General features: G+C 37.3%; 1 protein-coding gene across 1 annotated transcript in view; it reads right to left on the reverse strand.

The window, feature by feature from the left end:
* Positions 1-8,072: 8,072 nt before the first annotated feature.
* SLC38A11 (solute carrier family 38 member 11) overlaps positions 8,073-26,527 on the reverse strand; it is a 50,133-nt gene continuing 31,678 nt past the window's right edge. The window contains exons 8-12 of the mRNA XM_074363220.1: positions 25,919-25,989; positions 25,077-25,238; positions 21,935-22,047; positions 18,900-19,031; positions 8,073-11,176 (exon numbers count right to left, since the gene is read on the reverse strand). Coding sequence (XP_074219321.1) covers positions 10,883-11,176; positions 18,900-19,031; positions 21,935-22,047; positions 25,077-25,238; positions 25,919-25,989 — 772 coding nt within the window. The 3' untranslated portion in view covers positions 8,073-10,882. The remainder of the gene's footprint in view (positions 11,177-18,899; positions 19,032-21,934; positions 22,048-25,076; positions 25,239-25,918; positions 25,990-26,527) is intronic.

Below are 26,527 nucleotides of genomic sequence, written 5' to 3' on the forward strand. Positions count from 1 at the left end.
CAGGACATAACCAAATTTCAGAAACTCCACATAATTTCTAGAATACCTATACTGACAACATTTATCCATATCATATAATCTGAGGAGGCTTATCATTCATTTGACAATGCTCCTTATGTAATTAAACATACCATCCAATCCCAGTTAGTTTAATGTTTTTCTCTGCGATGTCTCAGGGACCCTCTGAAGCATCCCAAAGCCAGCAGAAGTCAAAAGAAATTTATTTAGGACTTGATGGGAAGTTTGTCAAAAATATCAAAGTTTTACACAATCTGTCGTCAGAAGCACTCTAAGTAAACTTGTTCTCTTCACAGAGAGGAATGAAATCCAGTCCTATACCAGCTCACTTTTAATAACAAAGTCCATTTACCTAATTAAGTTTAATCTAATCTCAGCCTACCACACAGAACTCCTGTTTTAGGGCTCTCCTTCTACAAACATTCTACAATTTTCTGTATCCATATTAATTTGTCCCTTATTTTTTTTCCATCTAGAATCAACCAATTCTAGGATGAAGTTACTTTCTTTCTCTTTAAACAAAATGCAATTCCATTCCTCATACTTTTTTTACTCAAAACATATATCCTACTTTTCTACTGTATGCCAAAATGTTTCCTTTATTACTTCTAATAGCCGTAATTACATATTTAAATTAGAACCCTCAATCCTTAAAAATCTTAACTTCTAGTGAATATTTCAGTGTCTTATTTTGTTTGGAAATGAACTAGCTATTTAACTATTCAATAAATTTCCATCATTTAACCCAATCCAGCACAATTTTAAAATTTCAAGTCACCAAATACCTGGAGAGAGAGATCACCTTTAAGAAGACATCTCCAAAACATAATCATTTCCAAAGAGTTTACCCAAAATCTCTTATCCCACATGCATTCAATTCACCCATAAGAATTTCATCACACCAAGCTAATTTTTTTGTTGTTGTTGAAAAACTCTGTAAAAGAAACATGACCTTAATGACCTTCAGTAAATCTAGGTACAGTAAAAGACATGTCTGTATTGATTATACCAACAAGCTTAAGCTACTTTTAATACTGATATTAATTCAGTATTGAATAATCCCCAGATCACATGAATCTGAAATTTGTTGCCTAGCTTCTTTTAAACTTAGAATTATTTAATTTATATAATTTGCAAGCACTTACTTTTAAGTCGATTAAATAGAGCTCATTTACAAGTTAATTTTCTAAGGCAAAGACAGACAGAACCAGAGATCTCACAGTATTTCCAGGTTTTTAAAAAACCTTGTGTTTTTTCCTTGAGAGTCCAGGTAGATCAGCTACATCTCAAAGGCTTAGGAACAGAAACGCAAATTCCTCCTCTAAGTGCTTTTATAAAACCCTACTATCTTGACTATTTTTAGGGATTGTTGTTTTCAGTTCCCAAATATCCACTTCAGTTTAAAGAAATAATAGTAATAGACAATAATATATGTATCATTCGCTTGCATCACATGTCTCATTTTCAGCAAAACCAGGAAGAGAGAACAGGACTTGGATTCAGGTACTGAGATACTCACACACACACCCAAAATAAAAGCCAAATTGCAAATGTCCCACTTTGACATAATAGCAGAGCCATTAGGGAACATTGTTCACCAGATCTCAAGGAGTATTGAGCTCACACAGCATTGCAATAAAAAATATTTTCTTTCATTTATAGGAGCATAGCTGAAGATCTCCCAGTTTTGCAAAATATACCGTAGGGGGACTATGAATTATTCAAGGTCGATGTTATCAAATATCAAGCAAATAAAAATTCAAAAATGATCTCTCAGGGTCCCAGTTCCCCAGCCCAAAAGAGAGATTTCCAACTGTGAACGAAAATACTGCAATGTGAGTGAAAATACTGCAAACATATCAGTAAACAAAGAATGCTGAAACCAAGTCATCAGCAGCTGCTGCCACCCCCCAGTGGGGACAGGCCTGCACTCCAGCCTCTGCAGCCACTCACAATGGTGCACTCTAAGCGGACTCAGAAAAAGAAAGGACAGGATACTGGCCCTAGATAGCTAGGTGCTTGTCAAAGGAATGAATTCAGTGGGCCCAAATGTTTGCTTCCTCCCATACATAGAAAAGCACTAAATTCTTTAACTTGAGATGCCTGGTTTTCTTTAGATAGCAAGTAATCTTTTATTGTTCCTGGTCTTTGTTGTAAAGCTCCTATATATCCTAGCTCCTCCCCTACCTCTTCGGAGCAGTCCCTCAGGGCGATCTGAGAGGCTGTCATCCTGGCTCGAGTCCTCCCGCCAAATAAAACATAACTCTTAACTTTTAGGCCGCACGTTTATTTCAGTCGACACAACCAATGCCCCATCAATCCAAAAGGGGAGAACCCCAACCAATGCCCCATCAGAGATGAAGCTGAATGAATGACCAAGGCTAGTCCTAAAAGGGAAAATCCCAACCAAAGGCATAAGGCAGTGCAATAGGGAAGGACACGCTGGTGTCTTCACACATCAGCCCCGTTACTCACCAAAGACCTCTCAACTAGCCAAAGCACACACACACAAACAACACTACCAGATGGAGACCTCCAGAGCAGCATGGCTCCTGAAAGACAGCAGACCCAGAGTGGCTCCCAATGAGCCCAGAAGGACTCACTCCCTGAAAGGGAATGAGCCCAGGTGAAGTGCGTATAATTTCCCCATCCTGCTCAAGCCAGAGTGGTTCACCTCCTATGTGACACACACAAAAACACAAACAATAAATAAGCTATGGTTGCACAGACAATCAGAGGAGGTGTAGTCTAAAATGCCACTTCCACTCCCAGACATGCCTCCAAACAAACGGGCCCAGCTCTCGAAAGAGAATGGAACCAGAGTGGTTCACCTCCCGGTGGGATTGAGCCCACATGGAGTGGAGGGAATTCCCAGCCTGCGCTGAGCTGGAGGGACTCACCTCGAGGCGACACCGAATGGGGACCACAACTCCCAATGTTTCTGGGCTCCAACAGCCTCCGGCCACGGGGCAGCCATGCCTGTTGGGGAGAGTCCCTCCCAGTTCACGGGAGCAAAGTGAGCTCCTGCAGCTGCTGGGACCCAGGGAAGGGGATGCCTCTGGCCAGAGTTGACCTGCCATAGGCACAGACTCCTGTGCTTGTTACCAAATGCAAGTTCACATGCCTTACACACAGTGAGGCCAAACAAACCTAAACGCCACAGTTTGGAGCAGAGAAAGAATTACTGCAAGGCCGAGTAAGGAACAGCGGGGTTGAGGGTGGGGAGCGGCTCATATTCAAGAAAACCCTGAATGCCCCTAGGCGGTTTCAGCTGATCCTTTTTAAAGACCAAATGAGGGAGGGGCAGCCCAGGGTACATGATCAGCTGTGCACAATTCTCTGATCGGTTATCAATACTTAGGAGCCAGAAGTTCTGGGGGTTACTTGCTCACAATCATCAAATAGTTAATTTCTTAGATTTTGTGGTGGTTTTTAACACCTGAAAAACTAAGGAAGTATGTATGAGATACTATTGTCTGGGCACTTCAGAGAGGGGCTACAGCAGAGGATATGGGGGAGGCCTGCTCAGTTATAAGAGGAGGAAGTATTTGGGCAAAATCTTGAAGTGCTGCTGGAATTTAGGGAGGCAGAGAGAACTGCAGAGAGCAACATTCTCATCCTCTTAGAGCTACACTTTCTAATTGTTTATCTGGATCCTCTAGTTAATGCCCCAGTGTTAAGGGATGTCTCTATTATAATTAATGTAGATTAATCAACAATATATCTAATACCATAGTATCATTTACACAAGATATTTGAGAAAATGAGTAGAGAGACTTTTCAGACTCTCCTCCCTTATAAAGCAGATGATTACCCACCCACTACAGCTGGACCTGCTCTAAGCTATTTCAAAAGGCCAGTTTTATCCAACGTGCAAAGGAAGTAGGTAGACACCCATCTGTTGCTTGGAGAACAGTACAGGTGATAACTACAATGGCTAGAAATACACATTAGGGGCCCACGGGAACACAACTGTAAGCTACGTGTGTTCGCTATGTTGGGAAACCACAGCAGAACTGGTCAAGTTTCTGTAACCCATTTGGATGGAATAGTTCCTATTTGAAGCCATGAACCCAAATTTTCATTTTATGCAAGGCAGAAGTCTTCTGGTCTTCTCTTTTTATGGAATGTGAAGTCACCAGAAGTATAATTCATAATATAAATGGCAGAGTACATATTTGTAAGGAAATGGAAAAATATGAATATGCTGACAGCTTTCACCTGAATTCTTCCTAGGAAGAGAATGTTATTAGTGTTGAAAAAAATACAGTGACAAGTATGGGGTAAAGTGGCATAAGGAGGGGTCTTCTAGAGGCCTGGAGGTGCTGGCACCTCACTGGGGATGTCAGAGGGAGACAGATGCTTGTTCATCTGGAGAAAGAGATGAAAAATAAGGAATAAAGGAGGAGTTTAGAAGGCGAAACCTAATGATTGGTCAACGCTTCCTTCTAAGTACTCTAAATCTGCAGAAGATGCAACAACAATACAAAATACACTCACTGCTTGATGTGAATAGATTTTGATGGAAATTGATGAAGGGATTGTATTTCACATCTGGAGTATTTTGGAGTTTTTCAGACACAGAGCAAAAGAACACTGGCTTTTAGTGGCATAGAGAAGCGTGAGAAAGTAAGCCAGACTAATCTGCTGAAATTGTGGAGTAGGCTCCTGAGTGCGGAATGGGGTTTAAGATCAAGTTTAACCAGTTCACTTGGGGGTGAGGAGTCCCCAGCTGGCATTTAGGTTACACATTTAAAAGCATTTGTTCCAAGAAAATTTCCACCCAAAAGAAGCTAATATTTTAAAATTTCTTAATCCCTTGTTTAAAATGTCTACTTTGAAAATTCAGATTGTCTTCTAGAACAGGAAGCATCTTCCACTGTGTGCAATCAAGTAGCCTCTTCTACAAAACCCAAGAGTTTTCTAAGCCCTATTTTCCTAAATGTTTACATTTCCTTCCCTGATTATTCTTGCAGTGTTTAAAACAAATCTAAATTCATTTTGAAATGCTTTGAAACATTCAGCACATAAAACTCAAGGTCGTATTACTCAGCTTCCAGTTTGTCTACCTCTTGCACGTGGAGAAACAACAATTAAAAAGTGTAACTTAGAAAATTCTTTTTAAGACTTTACAAGAATGCAAAATTGTGTAAGAAAAGTCAGAAGTTATCCAAAGGGTGCTGTTTTGGGATAAAATAATTTTTCTTTTTTTCTTAGAAGACGTTTTACTATTTTTTTTTTCTCAGAGCCTAAAGAATTAAAGAACAATATTGTTATGAGACAAACCTGATTATAAGGAGCCTGGACTGGATTTGTTTTTCTGGAACTGGCTTTGTTGTCCTCTGACAAAACAAAATTAAAAAATGATAAATACATAGCTGCCACTGTGCCTTGGAAATAAAATTTTTCAGTCTTTCAAATTTTAAACTGCAAACTCATATGTTGCCTGAGGTGTTTTTCTTAAATTGCTGCCTGTGTGTTCCTAAACCACCTCTTCTTTTCAGTGCTCTGTCAAATTACTGAGCTGCCTGCTGAGATTCAACAAGGTGATAATTGTATCTGAACCATAAACACATTGTGCTTTAAAGTTTTGACTGTTTCTTTAGAAATAATAGTAAATGAAGGAGTTAATGTAAGTTTTTCTGGTAAATTGTAAATTTTAGTTAAATGTATCTAAATAAGGTAAATTCATGTCATCAAATGTTTAACAAGGATCTTGAATGAGTAAGATATATGAGCATACACTGGCAAAAAAAGAAAACTATATATGACATGGTCTTAAATCTCAAGGAACTTATAATTAAGAAAGGGATAAGTAAATTTTTATTTAGCAGACGAAAGTGAAAAGATACGTGCTGATTGGTATGCACTTGAAGAGTCCTTTTAAGAATATTCCAAATAATTTCTCTGAAGGTTCTATGGTAATAAAGCAAAACAAGACACCCAACTTAATTATCTAAACCGGCTGATTGGATAAATGACTGTATCACATTAAGTTGCTACTTTACCAAATGACAATCATTGTAGCTGAAAAAATCCAGTAAAACAATATGTATGGCCATTGGTACAATCAGCCATTTTCCCTTTTATACCATCAATCTCCTTCAAATACTTAAGTGTTCACAACATTCAAGGCACCATGCCATGGGCTACGAAGAGTAAAAAGAGGCTTTAAAACACACTGTCCTCAAGGAAATTTTAGTCTAGTTGGCTGGACATGGTTTCTTCATATAACATAACTACAAGAATTACAGAATTCCAAAGGAGGAAGAACTAACTTGCAGCTAGACTTGTCAGGGATGGCACAGGGAGACTGAAGGATTGAGAGAATTTTGATGGAGGTAGGGGAAAAGGGTTTGGATATTTCAGGTGAGAGAATGGCGCAAATTCAAGTGTAATGCAAAAGGGGCAGAGAGCAATTTTAGTGTAAAGCGATGCTTTTGTGAATGTTAGAAAAAAGGGTTCCTTCCAGCAGTCATGGGAGATGAGGCCAGAGTGAATGCTGAGGCCATATTATAAAAGCTTTGAATACAGGCCGGGAAGTTTGTACTTTATTCTATAAGCACAAGAGTTTCATGGAAAGCTTTTGAGCAGTCAAGTGGTGTTATCAAAGCATCTGTTTAAGAAGATGTTTCCTGGAGTGATGCACAAATCATTTTGAAGACAGGACAGTCTGAGGGCAGAATGGTCAGGTAAGAGGCCGTGGCATCAGTCTGGGTGTGAGTTGGTAAGGACCAGAATCAGGTAGGAGTTAGGAATTAAGGACAGGCGAAATCTGTATGTGCCTTTGTTTTTTGTTTTGTTTTTTTTCTTTTAACGGAACATTTAGCATATGACTATAAATGGACAACATCATAAAAATTCCAAAGCTAATTTTTTCATAATCTTCATTGTCAATGAGCAAACATTAGTGGAATGATTATTGGAGTGTCCTGTAAAAAAGTTACATGCAGTCTTTTATCTGCATGATGTTATTATAAGTATAACCCAGTTTTACTCATGTTCCAAGTAAGATTTGTTTTCCAAGTAAGACATTTTGTTGAGTTTAGTGCTAGGAAAACTTGGTGTCCTTTTGAGGATCTGGTATATTTTCTTCCTTCTCATAAGAGCTATGAAGCTCATGCAGCCTTCCCTGAATGCCTGTAGGTTCCAAACCAGACTTTCAGCTTAACCACTGCAGCTGTGTTGATTTTAGACCGTAATCTCTGTTTTCTTCTTTGTTAGGGCTCTTCCCCTCCCTTGTCATTACTCTTCACTAATCTTACTGTCTTGGTTTCTCCTCTCCTCTCTGTAAGCGCCAAATGATTTTTCAAAGAGACAAAGGATATGTACATTCCATATGCCAATAGCTCTCCCTCCTGTCTCCACTCAGTTTCTTCCCTGAACTCCAGCATGGCATTTCTACACCTCGCTTGCATTTTTGCACAGCCTCTAAAGAGATGGCCCCATCTAGCATCTCTCTTATGTCCAATCTCCATCCTTATCCAAATGTGATCTTTCAAGCAACAGCGGCCGCATCCCCTGGGGACTTTCAACAAAAATGCAAATTCTTCGGCCTCAACCCAGAGTACCGAACCAGAAACACTGCAGGTGGGGCCCAGCACTCTGTGTGTAAGCAAGCTCTCCAATGACTCTGAAACATGTTGAAGTTTGTGGACCCCTGCTCTACAGAAAGACTGCACTCTTTTCTTTCTCTCCCGGTCTATGTGTTCTCTAGCTCACGGTGTCTCTTGTCCACTCTGCAGGTCTACTCTGTTATCCGGGCAAATCCTTTATACACTTCTTAGAATCATTACAAGTTCTTAAAGGAGTTTATCTGATTACTATAGCTAATAATTACCTCCACCAAAGTCAGTTAAGCATTTATGGATACCTTACCTCATGGTCACTGGCTGGTCCATGCTTGAGAATACCTGACAACACCTGGTCCTGTCAGTGGCCAGCTCTTGAAAAACAGACCAGCACCACTGCCCTGGGAAGACTGCAGCAGATAAACCAGAAGAAGGCTGGTTCCTGTCCAATGAATTAATCTTTAATTAGGTAGATGTGTGCAGTATGTCTTCAGCAGAGGACTGGTTAGGATTTTCCTAGTGGGATCACTTGGATTTGAGTCCTTTGAGGAGAAACAAGAGGCAACAATTATTGTTTGATACCACTGGAGCCAGTCAGATGCAAGGCAGGCTACCTGTTGTGATATTTGAAGATGGTTCAAGTTAGGGTTGAGATGAAAGATTCTATTGTACATGACATGAACAAGGGCCCAATTTATAAGTTATACAGATGCCATCCAATCTATATCTTTAAAGAAAATGTATTGCTAGGCTAGATGTTTACATCCGCGTGTGAAGATACTATTCCTTTCCCTCCTTTTGTAAATTAAGAAAATCTTTATAAAGTCAAATGTAGTGACAATTTCAAAAACTGGATTAAAGATTCAAATTGCTCTGTCAGGGGCAAGAAGTAGCAGGGAGGGAATGAGCTTCAGTGGAAATCTCTTATTAAATTGAGGCAGAAAATAGATGGGGGAGGTTCTTGAAGTTCTGCATGTTGGTAACATAAAAAACAAGTATTCTTGCAAAACAGATGGGAGTTTCTAACATTTATTATATCATAATTTGAAAGATGTTGGTAATCCTTGTAGCTAATAACTAGGTCGAAGGTAGTCTTGTCCTACAGTGAGTCTGGAAAACACACACACACACACACAGAACAAATATTTATTAGGCTTTAATGCATCACTCAGTTCCTATCAGGAGCTTTTCACTTACTTCAGTCAAGGTTAATGTATCTGAAGCAATACCAAAAGTACAAGATAATAGAAGGTTAAGTACTAAATTACGTTATCCTTGACGTACTTCTCTTTGTACACCCTTGCAAATCTCATCTCTCATGACTTTATCTAACAACTATGTGGGTCAGTGTTTCTCAGTCCTGAGTAATGTAGGGATGGACAGCTGCAAAAATGTCTCATATTCTGCCAGGAGGGAATGAAATGATAATGAATTATTATTATTACTTTACCAAAACATGTATCAGTCTAAAAATGGACATGAATTACTTAACCTTATGATTCTTAAATGACTATAAAAAACCCACAGTTCTACAGATTAAATACAGAAAAGCTATACAGCCAACAGAATTTAAATTAATTTAGTGGCATGGATGATGTTTTGTTGAAGCAAGTATCACCACTCAAAGCCTGAGAGTGGCCCTGCAAAGGGAGCTTTCAATAGGCCTTTCTTATTGGGAGTCACATGACAACTCAGCTCTCACCACTTCTTTATTCCAACTGCTGTGAAACTATCCTTCTACAGATCCTGTGGGATTATTTTTCTTTTTTTGCCTGTGATTTGTACAAACACATTACATGTGTATTAGCTCTGCTGGTGATATTTTCTCATGATTTGACAACAACTAATACAGTACTATGGATTGCCAACTTGATTGAAATACAAATGAAAGGTGAGAAGTGAAATCTTGGATGATACTTGATTTAAGGGAGCCACGCAGATGGTTCCAAATTTTCTTGTGACTTTGAAAAAATTGTCATAGATATGAAAACATGAAAGCTCATTAAGAGACATAAAAAATCCTCATTATAAAATGAGGCAAGCTGTGGAGGACACAGCTGTGCCTCCCGAATCCTCTACAAAGAAGCAATGGTGCCCCAGCCACCAGCAGACCACCTTCAGCTCTCAGTTCCTTTAGGGTTTGCTCAGCTGCAAAGAGCTGCCCACATTCAAGGACTGATGGAGGCAGCGGTATGAAAACTTGGCTATTTCATTTGAACTGGGACAAATCTGAGGGGCCATGCATGCTCGAGACTCCTTGCGGACTTGACAGAGGCTTTGTCAGCCTGCACTGAAGTTCCGTGTTCCTTGCCCAATCCCGCTTCCCCCTCCCTCCCATTTTCTCCCTCCTTCCTTTATAATCCCTCATATATAGCCCCCATGCCAAACTCTGTCTTAATGTCTGCTTCTGGAGAACCTAGTTAACAAGAGCTCCCAGGAATCTCGAGGATCCCCAGGAGCAGTGAGAATGCCACTTTGGTAGCCCTGATTCTTCCTGCAAGCTTCCAGTCTAGAGCTCAGCTTCCGAAGATAATTCATGCCAGCACTTCACATTCAACAGGTGCAAAGCTGATGCATAACTGATCTCTTGAGCTTGTGCCTCACAACATCTTATGGTTTTTCCTTGCTTTATAATATATTTAATGGCACTACCATCATATTCCCACAGGATCAAAACCTGAGAGGTAGTTTTGATTCCTCACACACCTTACTCTCTACATCCAGTCTATTATTCATGCTTCGTAACATGGGAAGAAGTTTACTTATTTCTCCAGGGATCCAGTACCCTCTAAACAAGGAATGCAGCTGAAATTATAATGGAGAGCTTACTTTGCTCCTGAGATGTCTAGTCTCATTAATAGCTTTGAGTTTTCCTTCCCTTTGATTACACAGACTTTAAAAGACAAAAAGCACATTTTTCTCATAAAGGACACATACACAAAATTCCAACCCACAACCATCCACTTATTTTAGACAATATATTAGCTCACATATTACATAGAGAATAATGCTTTGAGAGGACGGCAGCAAATGCCAGAGGCTTCACTCTTCCTTCTGCATTTAAGATTAGTTAGTGCAGTGCATTAAAGCGTTTATTTTGTCCCAGTTTAAGATAAAAATACATTCAATTTTCTTTGCCTTTTTAATTTTTACACTGGACTAAAGAGTAAAGAAAACCAAGTCTTCACCAATGCCCCAGTAACAACTGTATAATATAGAGACTAAAACATGTGTTAATGTTATTATGCAGTTTAAAAGTCTACGAAAAATCCATGTCTTTTAAAGCAGTCACCTCACTGAAAGGTACTGATGTTTAGAATGGGAGGTTGTGTTGTCAGTTGAAAGTGAGACACTGAGATGTTTGTGAGGGAGGAATTGTCGGGAAAGCAGTAGAACATCTCCTGCCCGTGGGTGCAGTCTTGAGGGTTTGTGACGGCCATGACGAACCCAACAATCATCACCACAGCACCGATAGGAAGCATGACACACGACATAATCTTATCTGAGTGTGTCCTCCGTTCTTCAGACAGTTTCAGATAACATGCTGATGGGATGATAAAAATCAGGGGAGCTGCACACAGCACACCCTGGGTATTGAAAACAAGAGACAAGATAATGTTACCATTTAGAGCATTCCTTGGACAGTTTTAAAAAATATTTACAAAATGTATTTATCATTGTACATGCTAAAAGTCTGATAGGTTCAGTTAAATCAAATGAAGGAGAGAAAAATAATTCCAAGAAAGACTTAGGAATAGGTTTTTCCCTTTTGGATGGTATATTTATAAATGGGAAAAGTTAAATAATATACTAGTAAACTAGACTAGAGAAAAATAATCAGAAAAAATATAGAAAATAAAGCAGATGGTAAGACTGACTCCTGGCAAACTCTTAAAATTTCCCATATTTTCAGTCACATTCTATTTCCTTATAATCTTCATTCCAAATTGCTATGTATCTACCATGTCATTCACATCAGAGAGATCTGTTTATCAATTGTGAACAAAAAGGGACTACTGAGAGGTGCATGTAGGCCTTATGACTTCTCTCTCCTTTACTTGAGTTTCTGTGAAAGGAGGTGCCTGGCTGTATGAGGAAGGAAAACTGTAACCCTAAGGGCACTTAGCATGAAAAAGCATTTCTAAATCCTCTTTCAAGTCAAACTAAACACATTAATTACCCTAGAAAATTGACAGCAGAACTAAATAACTATGATTCATTCACCATCCCCCACACTAGCTATGGATAAGTCCAACCTGAGGGGGGAATGTCAGACTGAAAATTATGGGGAGTAGTGTTGTCTATTATAAAAAGACCATGAGTTATTCACTTCAAAGGGAAAGAGACTTTCCCCTTGAGGAGGCCAAATCTGCACTAGCAGCTTTGCAAAAAGAATAATGTTGAAATTTAATCCATTGTAGGTAATATAGTTTTCTTTTTATGTTAAATATTAATTATATAGTAAACAAAATATAACATATTAGCAAAGTATATTACATATAATCATATGACAAATAATACTTTCTTAAATCATAAAACATAAGTTTTTTAAAACAGATACAATAACAAATATATGGTTTAGAATTAAAAGGAAATCTTCCATAAAATACGTATTGTCCATATTTTAAAAAGTTATCACAGAAGTTTGTAAATACTCAGAATAGTAGGAAGAATAGAATAATAAAATCTTATACACCAATCATCTATACTTTGAAAGGTTTTTGACACATTATTTTGGTAGACTGTCCCCAGGGAAAAATCATAGAAAACTGATTTTGAAATTGGATGATTAAAAGAACACATTATATAAAAATAGTTTTAAAAGAAAGATTTTTAAAGTATCATCACATACTAAATTTATTGTGTTTTATACTAAGTACTATTCTCATGCCAGAAATATACAATTATGATTTTAAAAATATAACTTTCTTATTGTTTATAGAAACAGCAAAAGTCCAGAGAGATACCAATTAAGGTGGGGCACACTTAAATCAGACTAGCCTGGCAGCATCTAAAAATCTGGGGAAGAATAAAAGGGATCATACTTAATGGAAAATATTTCTACCGAGATCAAATGTGAGAAAATACTAAGAAGCACTAGTTTAAAATATATAGACAATATAATTTTGCCATTCACAGCACCTGAATACAAACGAATACCTACAAAGTTACACAGTGCATAAAGGATTAATTTTCATATGGCTGGAATTCAATGAATTATGGATTCCTTAGGCTCCATCATGACACTTGAAATTGATAATGGTTTTAAAATTATGCAAAATATTGTAGAACTCAATCTGTGCTTATAATATTTATTATCCTCTTAATTCTATGAAATAATTCTGAAAACAATAATAAAAACATATATGTAAGTGTGTGTGTTGAGTGTGTGCGTGCATGTGTGTGTAGGGAGTGTCTTCTCTTCACAGGAGCTAACATGTGAAGCTATGTCATCTGGACCTGTGGAGTGTGAAAGTGCTATCAGGATGAAAACTGCCACCAGCTGCTGCTAAGAAGCTGCCATCAGTCAGCATCCTGGGACTCTTCCAAACCTAACTTGCTGGGCAGTGCAGAGCATTGGGTGTTCTGTTTACGTCGTAATTCTTAAGTTGAGAAAGTAGCAATTAGTGGGAAAACTATATAGCTGATGTTTGTACTGGAAGAAGTCCAGTTGAGTATCTTGTCTAGAGAGCGGTTACTTTCCTAATATTTGAAAGCTCCGTCTTGCTAGAGATTGTTGTTAGGATCCAAGATCATTAATAAAATGATAGAACAGTTCCATCTGCTCTATTCTCTATAAATTAGTCCGACTAATTTGACCTGTTTAATCTAGCTTTGCCAAGGATATACCACTGGTTTTGGAGTAATTTTTGAAATTTCTTGACAGGACATAAATACCATAGCTGTTTATTAAAAAGACAGTAAAATGTAGCCTTATTTATAAAGTCAGGGTAGCACTGTCCCTTGATAATAACACTACTGATGCCTGGATATTTTGCAGTTTGCAAGAGGGAAATAAACAGAAGGTGTCAAAGATTTTTACTGGCAGTACAGAGTAGAACAGTATCTGAATTCTCCTACCTGAATAGCAACCTCTCAAATGATGCAAGGAAGCTGAAAACTAAAAGAATGCTATACATCTTTAAAATTTTTACTTTGTAGTCAATCTGGACTCATGAAATGTGTTCCTATACCTTAAAAAGCAACTCTAGCTCAGGAGGTCTTTGACAGCCAAAGCCACAGCTTGCTCACTCTGTATGTGGGCTCTCGCTGGGTACCTGGTCTGCTTCCTTCCTTCCCCTGCAAGCTGCACACGGCACTGATTGGGCTGGTTACTCTGGCCACAGGCACCAGCTGCTTCATCTGTTCTCTTTGTACTGCTGCAAGCAGAGACCCATAGGGCCCAATTACTGCAGGTGCCTCTTTTTTCTAACAGCAACACTAGTGCTGAGGGGCTGGATTCTTATTGCTCAGAATGGAACTTAGATTTATTTTATTTGTTTCTAAAATGAATCCTTTAAAATGGAAGGTGTGTTTGCCTTAGAAAATATGTCACTGTTGTCTGCAGCCATGAAAACAATGAAATAAAAGGGAAGCTAAGTTCTAAATGGGGTTTGGCTTCTTAGTAAATAACTAATATAACCCTGAATAATTTATATTATTTTAGTTATGCTAAGTATAGCATTTCCCTAACTTTGCAAGTTGAAGGTCTGATTCTATTACATGTTTCATCTGTAAATATCCTTATTCTACTTAGTCATGATTCAGAAGCCACAATAGAAAAGAATTCCTAAAGTACTACAATTATTAACTAAGGTAAAAGCTATTAGCTAAAAATTATGAACTTAGATGAGAAACTTTTGATTTCATCTCTTCGTATTTATTTTAACCCATTATTAAAGTCTATGCCTATATTTTATGAATTATTCTTAACCTCACTTACGGGTAAACTCAATGCATAGATTTTTTTAACTTAAAAATGCGTAGAGAAATAAACACACATTTTACACAGTTTAAAGCCTTAGGAAACCTCAGACTAGCATAATGATTAAAAATGTGGGCTAGAGGGTTCAAAAGCCTGCATTCACATCCTGATTCTACCACTTAGTGTGACCTACTTAAGTGTCCATTAACAGATGAATGGATAAAGAAGAAAATGTGGTGTGTGTATATACAGAGAGAGAGAATGGAATATTACTCAGCCATAAAAAGAATGAAATCTGCCATTTGTAACAATGTGGATGGACCAATAGAGCATTATGCTTAGTGAAATAAGTCAAACATAGAAAGACAAATACTGTATGCTATCACTTATATGTGGAATCTAAAAAAAAAAAAACCAGTGGGTATAACAAAAAAGAAACAGAGTCATAGATACAGAAGATAAACTAGTGGTTCCGTGTGGGGAGAGGGAAAGAGGCAGGGGCAAGATAGGGGTAGGGAATTAAGAGGTACAAACTACTATGTATAACATAGTAAGCTACAAGGGTATATTGTATAACATTGCAAAATATACCCATTATTTTGTAATAACTTTAAATGGAGTATAATCTATAAAATGTTGAATCACTAAGTTATATACCTGAAAGTAACATAACATTGTAAATCAACTAATTTCAATTAAAAAAAGAAAACTAGTGTGACCTATTTAATCACTCTAATCACTCTGTGCCTCAGTTTCTTCATCTGTAAAATTAATGCGATTAAGGAAGATAATGCATGCAAAACACTTGTCACATAGTAAATACTCCACACACGTTAGCTCACACTATTGTTCAGAAGCGAAACACCACATGCTTTAGTTATTCTAAAGTGTCGCATGACCTGGCTTGCATTACCGACAGACATGATGCTTGATCTGGCTTTATTAAATATGACAAATGCCCACACAAAATGGAGTTGAATAAAGACCTGAATATGACATTGTACATACCAAAAGACTGGAAAAATACACACTCAGGTAGTCTTGAAGAGAATGGAAATCTTAGATTTTATTACTTCCTACAAAGTGCTTTAAAACTAGTGTAATTGAGTTATTAGATGATGACAATTTAGCACCTTCCCTGTATTTTACGAATGTTTATATTACCAGGTTTTAAAAGAATCTAAGGACCTAGAATCATGTTTTAAATGCTTAAAAATAGTTCTCCAAAGCCAGCTCAGATCTTGACTTTATAACAGGTATTAACCAAATATTTTTCTTTGATTACTCTACAATACCAGAATACCATCTTAACCACAAAACATTTTCAACATAACTGTAACAGGGAATAGTTAATGTGATTATGTGCTTATAATTTTGTTTCCCAAGTGTCAGGAAGATTCACAATTGACAGAGTAATGGTCAAATTTACAAAAACATATCATTCCTGGAAAATAAGCAACATGTGTATGCTTGGTTAACTTAAAGGGAACAAAAAAATTCTTTAGGCTATCAAAATAGTGAGTGGTAAAGCAGCTGATAATCATATTTTCTCTCATGTCAAAGTCCTACAATATTCCAACAAAGATGCAAACTCAAATGAGACATTACACAAAACAAGAAATAACAGAGCTGGGAATCATGCTGATCATCTCCTCAGCATAATTAAAGGATTACCATTATTATTATCAACACCAACAATTTTTTGTAACACTTAATTTCCTGGTGCTACACTAAAGAATGTCTCTGATGTCTAGTAGCATTTGTAGAAAGAGTTCCTCAGCTGTGTTCCCAAGGGGCAATTGCCCACATGGTAATTTGAACACTGTGTTCTCAGCCCTGTGCTATATACTGAAGAGGATAGAGAAGGCAGCTAGGTACCATTCCTGTCTTCAAAGAACTTGCACTTTGGTAGGGAAGGCAAGTGTATGGACAGCCCAAATAATACATGATACAAGATAATACAAAAATCATGTTAGTGCATTAAGTTAGCCATTATCCATTTACCTAGATCAAGGTTGGAACATGAAATGATTCTGAGTGACCCTACTAACCTATGCAAAATTAGGAGGCAGGTAAATGTTACCTTTGATAATTGGCCATCCCTTCTATGAGCTTTCTATCTGTTGCTGGTGGAATAGATGTCTCCCTTATCCTCTGTGGTTTGGGGAAGCTGCCTACTCCCTACGTTCCACATATGCTGCGGCAAGAAAATTCCCAATAGTGTGTTCCTGACTGAATCTCCCACTGCCTTTGTTGAGAACTTCAAATCCAAAGGACATTGGGAGGAAATAATATCTTGCGCCCTGACAATAATACCTTCACCTACCCCTTAACTCTCAATGGAGTGAATAAATGATAACTTGGGATCCCATTTGTAAAAGCCTGCCCTCCCTGTGTGCATGATTAACAAATGCTAAGTGGTGTGATTCTGAGTAGAATTCCATGAGGACTGTTGAAAGGGAAGATTAAAGACTATAAAGTGGGAGATTCACTTCTATTCATGTTTCACCAAATGGCATCATTATCTTGCTTCCACAAAGCAGAACTAAGGAGTCACTCTGTTTTGGGTCACTTTTAAAAACTGAAACACAGTTGACATACAATATTATGTTAGTTTCAGGTGACCTGACATTTACATACTTTATAAAATGATCATTTTAGTAAGTCTAGTAACCATCTGTCCCCATACAAAGTGACTGCAATATTACTGACCATATTTCTTATGCTGCATATTACATACACAAGGCTTATTTATTTTATGAATGGAGCTTTGTACCTCTTAATCTCCTTGACCTATTTCACCCTGCTCCCCACCTTCCCTCTGGCAACCACTCGTTTGTTCTCTGTATCTATGAGTCTGTTTCCGTTTTGCTTGTTTTTTTTTTTTATTTTTTTAAGATTCCACATATAACTAAGATATTACAGTCTTTGTCTTTCTCTGTCTGACTTATTTCACTTAGCGTAATACTCTCTGGATCCAACCATATTGCTGCAAATGAAAAGATTTCATTTTTGTGGCTGAGTAACATTCCACTGCACGTGTATACCATATTTTCTTTATTCATTCATCTATCGATAAACACAGTTTGCTTTCATATCTTGGCTACTGTAAACAATGCTGCATTGAACTTCAGGGTACATACATATTTTCAAATTAGTGTTTTCATTTTCTTTGGATAGAGGAATTGCTGAATTCCAAAAAGTCGTTCTTGATGTGTCTCTCTATCCCCTTGTCCTCTCAATTAAATCTGTTGCCAAATTCTGCAATCTCTTCTCAAAAATGTCTTTTAGGAGTCCACCTACTTCCCTTTGTCTTCTTCATTGCCTATATGGTGGCTGAACTTTTAAGTTTATTTGTGAGATTGTAAGCTCCAAGAAAGCATGGATCTTTTCTGACTTCCATCCTTGTGACTCTACTATGTAGCACATAGTATAATTGACCCTTAAACAACGCGGGGGTTAGGGAGTTTCTGAGCAGTTGGAAATCCATGTATAATTTATAGCCAGCCCGCCACATACTCAGTTCTTCCATATCTGTGGATTCAACCAACTGAGGATCATGTAGTACATAGTTATCGAAAACAATGTGTATAAGTGGACCCGCACAGCACAAACCCATGTTGTTCAAGGGTCAACTGTAATTATTCATTATATATCTGATCAACAAATAAACAAGTTAGCAGTTGCCCTAGACTTTAAATCTTTGTAAGATTTGAACAGAAATGAAAGGAAAATAATAATTATAGGAAAGGATAAACATAAACTGAAGGATAAAAGAAAGAATTAATATGGCTTACTTATAGGTCAAAAGTAAGACTGACTAGAGCTGAGGGTAGATTTTGGGAAGTCAATGGTAAATAATTTTCCATAGAAGGCAGATTATAGAAGCAATAGAGTTTATGCTTATTGGGAGGAAAGTGGAGATTTTTAAGCAAGATGGTGATAAATTGGAAGCAGAACTTAAATATCTGCTAGTTGAAGCAAAATGCCAGCATTAATTCAGATGTGATATGATGAGGACCTGGATTTGGGGGGTAGAAGTAAGGATTACAAGGGAATGGCCTAGAGAGAGTAAAAAACATTTTAAAGAAAAATAACTTGGGCCAGGGTAGGTGAATGTGGGGTATGGATATAAATCTCTTGACGGGGGGGGGGGGGGGTGCAAAATTTCCCCCACTGGAGAACCATTGCTCTAAAATTATACAGTCCTATAAAGTACACAATATCATCATTATAAATATTTACTATAATATAACAAACACATTTTTATTCCACATCAGAAAGTGATACCTTTCTTAAGGAAAAAAATATACCTTTTGTTGAATATAAACATTATTTTAAATGGGGTTTTTAGAAGGGAAAGAGTAATCTTCAAATGTACTTACATTAAGCTCTAAAACTATTCCAAGGCAATCAATCAGCAATGACACCAGTGTGGCTACAGTGATGATAATCACTGTTATGATTATGTGGAAAAACAGTGAAAGATTCCCACCAAAAAACACGTTGGCAATTACCTGCCAAATATAAACAGATTATTTAGAGAGGGATTCTCAGAGTCATGCAGGATTGATTAAGAGAGTATTTCATATTATAGTAGTCAGGACTGTATAAAATACTACCAGTAAGGCAATCAATCAAATCTTAAGCCATATGAATAAATATTCTATCTTTTCCAAAGTAATTACACATACACACACAGATATCAATAACAAATATTCTTTGTTGAACTATTAGACAGGCAGTGGATTATATTACACACACAGAACATGTCATAATAATGTGTGAATAAATACATTTCTCAAGAGAGACCTTGGGAAGTCAGCTTATCTTTCTTCTTTGAGTCCAACAAGGTTACCACTAACTACAGACGCTATTTAGATTGTTTGAATGGTCTCTAAGGAAGGAGTTACCACAATATCCTTTAATAATAATGGATGTGTAATATCCTTTACTAACAGGAAATTAATTTCATATAATCTAAATCTTATTTGATACAAGCTAAGCCTACCTTATCTTGCCTTTCCTCAACAAAAATGGAGAAGAGTTGATTACCATTTTCCATTGACACTCAGATTAGGAAAACGATCAACAGTTACCTGTTTAATGTGTCCCACACTGTGTTATGTTTTGCTAAGAGAAAATGTCTAGGAGATGGTTCCTATTTTCAGGAATTAACATCCTAATTGGAGAGAGCCAACTAATCTAATGAAACAAACAGTGATCAATTTTTGACAGGATAAAAAAGATCAAATACAATGTAGAACTAGAAGGAGCTTTAGTTATCTAGATCTGTCTCCCTGAGAGTAATCAGCTCTACAGCATTCCTTAAACGTGCTTGCCTTACCTTGACTGGAGGCAGGGCTTGAAACATGGATGGGATTTAGACCAGAATAACAGACTGCAGCAACAGTGTGAAAAAGAGCAAAGAGGTAAGAACAGGAAAAATACCCTAGGGGGACAAGGAGGAGACAGTCTGAATAGGGTGGTGATTGTGCAAAAGAACCACAAGACGAGAAGCGAAAACAGCAGGAGAGGGTCAGATGCTGGGGGACCTTAATGAAGCCAACTCTACAAGCTGTGCTAAGAAACATTCCTAAGTGAGCAACATTCCCCACAGCCTGGATGCTGTCTAACTCTGTGAATAATTTACTGGGGATACTAATCACTTTTACTCAGTTATGGTTTTACAATTGGTAATATCCTTCCAAATATTATCTTATCTAAAGTTCATTCTTACGGATGCTTCTAAGATATGATTGTAATCATACCTTAGTGGAAGATCACTTAATGGGGCAGGCTAGTGAGAGATACTTATTAGGGGTAAACAGGCTTTCTGGCTCCCTTGTACATGGCCGGCTACTTGACCTATGAATAGAAATGGCTTTGATTATATTTATGCCAACTGTATATTTGTGTGTGTGTGTGTGTGTGTGTGTGTGTGTAGAAAGGAGAGAAAGAAAAAGGAAGTGAGTGGGTGAGGTATATACAAAGTTCCTCTGCCTAGTATTTGTTATCATGGCAGAGATCTTGATTTAGTTCTGTCTTCCTGTCATGGCAGCTAGAAAGGAAACACAAGTTCCAAGTACTGAAGACATAAGCTGTGCAGGTGGAGTGACTCAGACCATCTACGAGCAGTTCACCAGAAACCACAGGAGAATGCACCATCTGTTATTGCTGATCTAGAGGTCAGATTTGAACTTAAAGTGCTGGGCAGAAGCTAAAATAGAACCATTTCCTGCATCTAACAATAGTTAGCAAAATTTTTAAAAGTGCTTAGATTTAAAAAATATTCATAAAGTTCAATCTACGTCTCCCTGTGTTCCAGGAGGAGAGCTGTCCTGTGAGTTACGCATTTGTACGTGGGGACAAGTGCTAACTGTAGAGGATGCTCATAGGGCTGAACATTTCCTTATTCCTTTTCCCTGTGCAGTTGCCTATCCTCAGAATCGGCATAAAAGGTAACCACTGGTTTGCCTCTAGAAGCCTGCCCATTAGTTAGTGAATCTGAAGCTCTGTAGGCATTTCACTTCACACGTGAGACCCAAGGACGTGGTGCGCTGTGTAAACAGCCTTTAGGAATAGATCCTAAGACTAAGCCTTTTCAGTGCAATTCCTGAAAGAACCACTATGAAGCAGGATCATGTTTTCTGCTAACTTGCGCAGTATATTTTTAGCTTACTGCAGCAGGGCTTCCTGACAAGCCATGTCATCCAATTTTACACAGAAATAATTAGTTCTCTTTTACCTAATCTTCCTCCACAAGTCTAGGTGGACTATATAAAATAACTTGGAGGTGACTTTATAAGTACAAATATTGATATATAGATGTAAATAAATAACATACTCTTTATATTATTTTATATGGTATATAAATATAAATAAACATTTATATACACATACAAGTAAATATGTGTAAATATATAAATAAATATATCTATATAAATAAATATATAAATGAAATATATCTATAAAACTAATGGTTTAAATTGAATTTTAGTTTTTCATGAAAAATAAGGTATTTTAGTTTTTTAAAAATAATAAAACTGATCAGAATCTGTTATATGGTGCCTTTAATACATACTGACTTATAAAATATCTTAGCAAAAAGACAATTTTGTAAAACATACTTTAAATCGTAGTACTTACTTTTTTTGAAAGAACGCTTAAAAAAACATTTTGACTCTATTAAAGGCTGGCATTCATTCTGGAATGCATTGTATAAATATTTATACTTAATATAAACTAAACCACCAAACATGATTTTCAAATCCAACTTTTGAAAGCTTATCTTGTAAACATTTCAATATTACTTACCACGTGCTTGGGAATTTGCAGAATCAAATTATTTGTGAATCTTCCTAAGTTAATGTAGTAGAGAGATCACCTAGGTAAAGTGTCGGAGAGAAACTATGCTTACCTCTCTGGTCACAAAGCATTCAATTGGGTACGTCAAAATGACAGTGACGCCATAACAAAACCTTCCAAATGTTACCAGGTCATCATTTCTGCAATAATTTTCAAATAAGTCTCCTAGAGAATAATATAAAATAGATTTATTTTAACAGCTACTGGGTATTTGAAATAAATACCTGATAAATGAGATACTGGATATTTATTAGATAAGAGAAGCTACATAAATGTCATTTAATTTAATTAATAGAATGTAAATGTCATTTAATTTAATTAATAGAATAGACTGCCAAGTCTAAATATAAGTTTTGCATTCAATAACTATGTAATTACTGCTGGATATTAAGACTAGCACAAGTTCAACTTGAAAGTGAATTCATCAGTTTTTCTCTTCTTCTTCTTGTTTGTTTTTAGTAGATAGCCTTAAATTTGTATCAACTTCTGAAAAATACTTTTATCCATTGTCTTCTTACTCAAACCAGAATCAACTCCCTAAATTCTTGTGCATTGGTTTTATAAACTTGCTTCTGGTCTTTGTTTCTCGTAAGTAAGTGACTTCATTATTAAAAAAAAAAAAAGTCTGTTAAAATAAACAAATTTCCTTTTGAAATGTTATTCTTAGATCAAGGACAATCCTGAAAGGAAGAGTAGACTACTGCAGGTGGGGAGCTGAGTTTCCTGTATATCATGCTATAGGGTTTAATCACAAACTCAGGGCGACAGCGAGGAATTACAAACATGCAGGATCTTCCATGGTCTCTGATGAACCCAAGTGTAAATGCACTGATTCAAAACTCTGAAAATATGGTTATTTCCCAGGCAGAGTATTATATTTCATCAGTTCCAAACTAAACGATGAACCATGTATGTGAACCTTGAACTGATTCTTATTTAAGACTGTATTTTCTTGGATTCCTATAAAGAAATACAGGATCCTAGTGAGGGCACAGAGGTCATGTCAGTAAAAAACTTCCCCATGTGGAAACAAAAGATATTTGGGACTGTTTATTTCCTAAATATAACATGCTTACATTTTAAAGTGTTGTTCATATTTTTCAGTTAGACTGAATAGAAAATTAGATAAAAGCCACACTACTACACTGTTTACAAAGAAAACAAAACAACAATACTTTTCTACTTTTTTTTCATTAAAAAGCTAAATGACCTGCCTCTTCCAAAGACTAACTTTGAGTGACTATTTTCCCCTTCCCTTATTAACTGGAGTAAATGTACATTAGTTTCTAGCACCCTTTTGGGCAGAATAAGCTTCAACCACAAAGCAGTAGTGACAGAGGCCCGCTTAAAGGTTAATTCAAAGGGTTCCAACACTCTGAGAAGAAAAGAACTCAAGCTCTGTGTTCACTAACCTCCACTAAACAATGGGCCTGAACCTTTTCAAAAGTCATTGGGAAATCAAGAACAATCTAGAGTTCTTATTGCCTCACAAGCCGGAATTCATGTGATGAAAGGGAAAAGCAGCATGCCGTTTACACAAACAAGACTAGATCTGCCTGAGGCAAAGTGGCCTGAAGAACCATGTCAGCTTATTCTAGCTTGAGTCTGAGTGTATTTTAGGTAATTACAGCTAGAGAGAGAGAAAAAAGAAAGACAATTAAAACCAACCTGTCAGCTTTGTTATATAAAGACTTAACTATATTTGAACAATTGCCGATAAAAACACCAGGAAGGTGTGACTAAGAGAGTTTATGTCTCACAGAAAAGGCTTTTAAAACCAAGATTCTGTACAGCCTGGAGCCTATAGGCCATCGTCTTTGCAAACTATGTAGCAATAGTGATACATGGCTATCTTTTGAAATACAATTTTTATCAAGATTTTCAAGGTCACTTCATTACTGCCTTCTAACAATACACACATGTATTATGTTTTTGATGGCACTACAATTATGTTATCAATCTTTTCTGAAGCCATCTTTCTTTATTTCTTGAGCAATCTGTCCCTATAATCATAGTCACCTATAACCTCCACTTGGCACAGTGCACCATCCACCCAAGAGTACCACCTCAATGTCATCTGAAAAATAAGCTAAGAAGAACTAGAGCCTAAGAGACAGCTTTTAATGGGTCATACGTGACCAAAACGGGGTAGACAGCAAGATGGAACGTCAAGAAAACGGGACTGAACGTCAGGAGACTTGATTTCTACTTTGTCACCAGCCAGCTTGGGCAAGTTACTTCACCTCTCTGTGTTTAAGCAGGGGGTAAAACTAGTTATTCCACTTACCTTCCTAGGGTTGTCTGAAGGACACATGAGATAATAGACCCGCACAAGCTGTGAAATGCATGAACCAGCGCATTTAGCAAGCTGTCCAAATACCCTACCACACCACATAGATGAGTGAGTGTAAGGGTCAAGGACATAGAAGAGATGACCACTAAGTTGTTGGGCCGGGATTAACGGAAGAAAAAAGAGGTGTATTCAGTGTGGGGCACTGCCATGAGGGTGGGGGCGGGGAGAGAAGAGGCTGGTTTTGTGGGAAAGATTGTTTTGTGTTTAAGGCAAGACTGGAACAACTAAGTACAAATGTCCTGTAGGCAAGAGGCTGGAGATGAAAAGAAAGTTCTAAACTACAGTTAAAACAATAAAAATTCCCAGAGAATTTACTGAGAGAAAAAAGCCAGCTTGCCCGAGCCAGTTAATGAGGTGGAAGGGTGGGGGAGAGGAGGTAAGAGAGAGCAAAGATGACTCACTGAGAGAAAAAAATTATTAAGGGAGTGAACGATGGGACGGTACTGCTCTTTCTCTATGTGAGGAAAGAAAGAACGTTCAGGATTGTTACGTGATTCAGGGAGGTCCATAAGAATCAGAACCCAGAAAAAGACCATTAGCTTTGAAGACTGAGAGAACATTGGTGTCTTTGGAAGGGGCACCTCAGTGGACTAGCAGAGGGGGAAGCCAGGAGGAGTGTGCTCTGAAGTGAACTCATGGAAGGAGAGAGCATGGTTGACAGAAAAAAGTTCAGCAGTTTCAAAAGGAGGAAATTAGGAAAATTAGGAGAGTCAGCAAGGTAGGGAGAGAAAGGGTTCTACTTTGAAGCAGAACATGGGGTATAATTGTACTTAAAATGAGAAGTGAAAGCACCACTCCACATGAGCACCGAAGTATGATAAGATTGACTCTCTCATTTTACCTTGGGTGAAGCCGGTAAACGTTAAGTATCCACATGTAGCAAAGAGAATACTGATAAATACGGAAATCAAAGTGGACACATGGATGATGCGGGACCACTTAGCTACTGTGGGTTCTTCCAAAGAACCATAAACTAAGAAGCAGTTATGGTGGCAAATAAATGCTGCAATACAAGAAAAAAAAAGCATTGTTAAGGCAAGCACCAGGGTTCTCTTTTTACTTCTGAAAATTCAGAGATCTATGCTACCTTGAAAACACTAATGAACTGAAATTCAACTATACTAATTTACTAGATATGTCAGAAATAATCTTTCTCACAACTCTAGAAATGAGAGATTTCATACACATTAGGCTTATGTGATCTCTTCATGTCACTCTTGATATAAACCAGGCCTATCCAACTTTCTCTCCCATTTTCCATTTCTTAGTGGCCTTTCCAATCTTAAAGGAAATCTAAACAACACCATATTTCCAGTCCTAGACTTCCTTTCCCATCTGGGATATAACAGACTTGCTTTAGATGTCTGGCCAATTCACAATACTTCATGTGCAAGGTTTTGAAGAAGTCCGTAACACATGCTAGAATTTCAAGTTAAGAAACAAGATGACTTTAGTTGAATTTTCTGCATGAGCAAAAGCCTGGTCCAAATTGAAGCAAATTTTAGTGATGAGTGAGAAAAGTTTGAGACTAATTTTATATTGGCACAAACTAGATCATATGCTGCTAATAGGAAGTCTAAAACTTAGGACATCTGCTCTCCAGACACAAATATGAAACACAGCACTTTTTCATGGCACAGAAGACTCCATATTGAGAAAGGGCCTTTGAAACCATGTACTCACCAAACGACATCACACCTACAGCCTGAATCGCATTGGGTTTTGCAAAGATCCAGGCATCTTCTGTTTTTGGTCTAGAAGAGAAAGCAGTTAATTTGATGAATGATTAAATGAATGCAAGCATAAGCACATAAAAGAACAAGAAATGATGCCACAGTACAAACTGAGTATCTTTAAGTCAGATTTTAATAAGGGGCCCCTATTAATCTTTTTTAATTGTAAGTAAATTTCTGAGGAATATCAACGTTATCTGTTCACTCCAGTCCTCAAAAATGCATCTCAAACACTTGGAAAGACTCTTAATTCTACATATTTAAAACTGATGACAATTCTGTGACTTCATTTGCTTACCAACTTAACAACAAACATTTGTTATGCACTCATCAGTTGAGATATTCATTGAGGAAGATTCAAAAATTAATAATGCAATGTTCTTCCTCAACTAATCAGTGCTGCCCTTTATTTCGCTTTAACTCATTCTTCCAGGCTCATCCTACCCAAGGGAGATTCATAGTTGGCACTACTCTTTATTGAGAAAGGTAGACATGAACTAATATTAACTGAAGAAGTACTTTGTGTTCCAAGAGCTAGCTCATGCCATCTTAATCATCG

Source organism: Camelus bactrianus, chromosome 5 (genome assembly GCF_048773025.1).
Source record: "Camelus bactrianus isolate YW-2024 breed Bactrian camel chromosome 5, ASM4877302v1, whole genome shotgun sequence".
In the NCBI taxonomy this organism is placed as follows: domain Eukaryota; kingdom Metazoa; phylum Chordata; class Mammalia; order Artiodactyla; family Camelidae; genus Camelus; species Camelus bactrianus.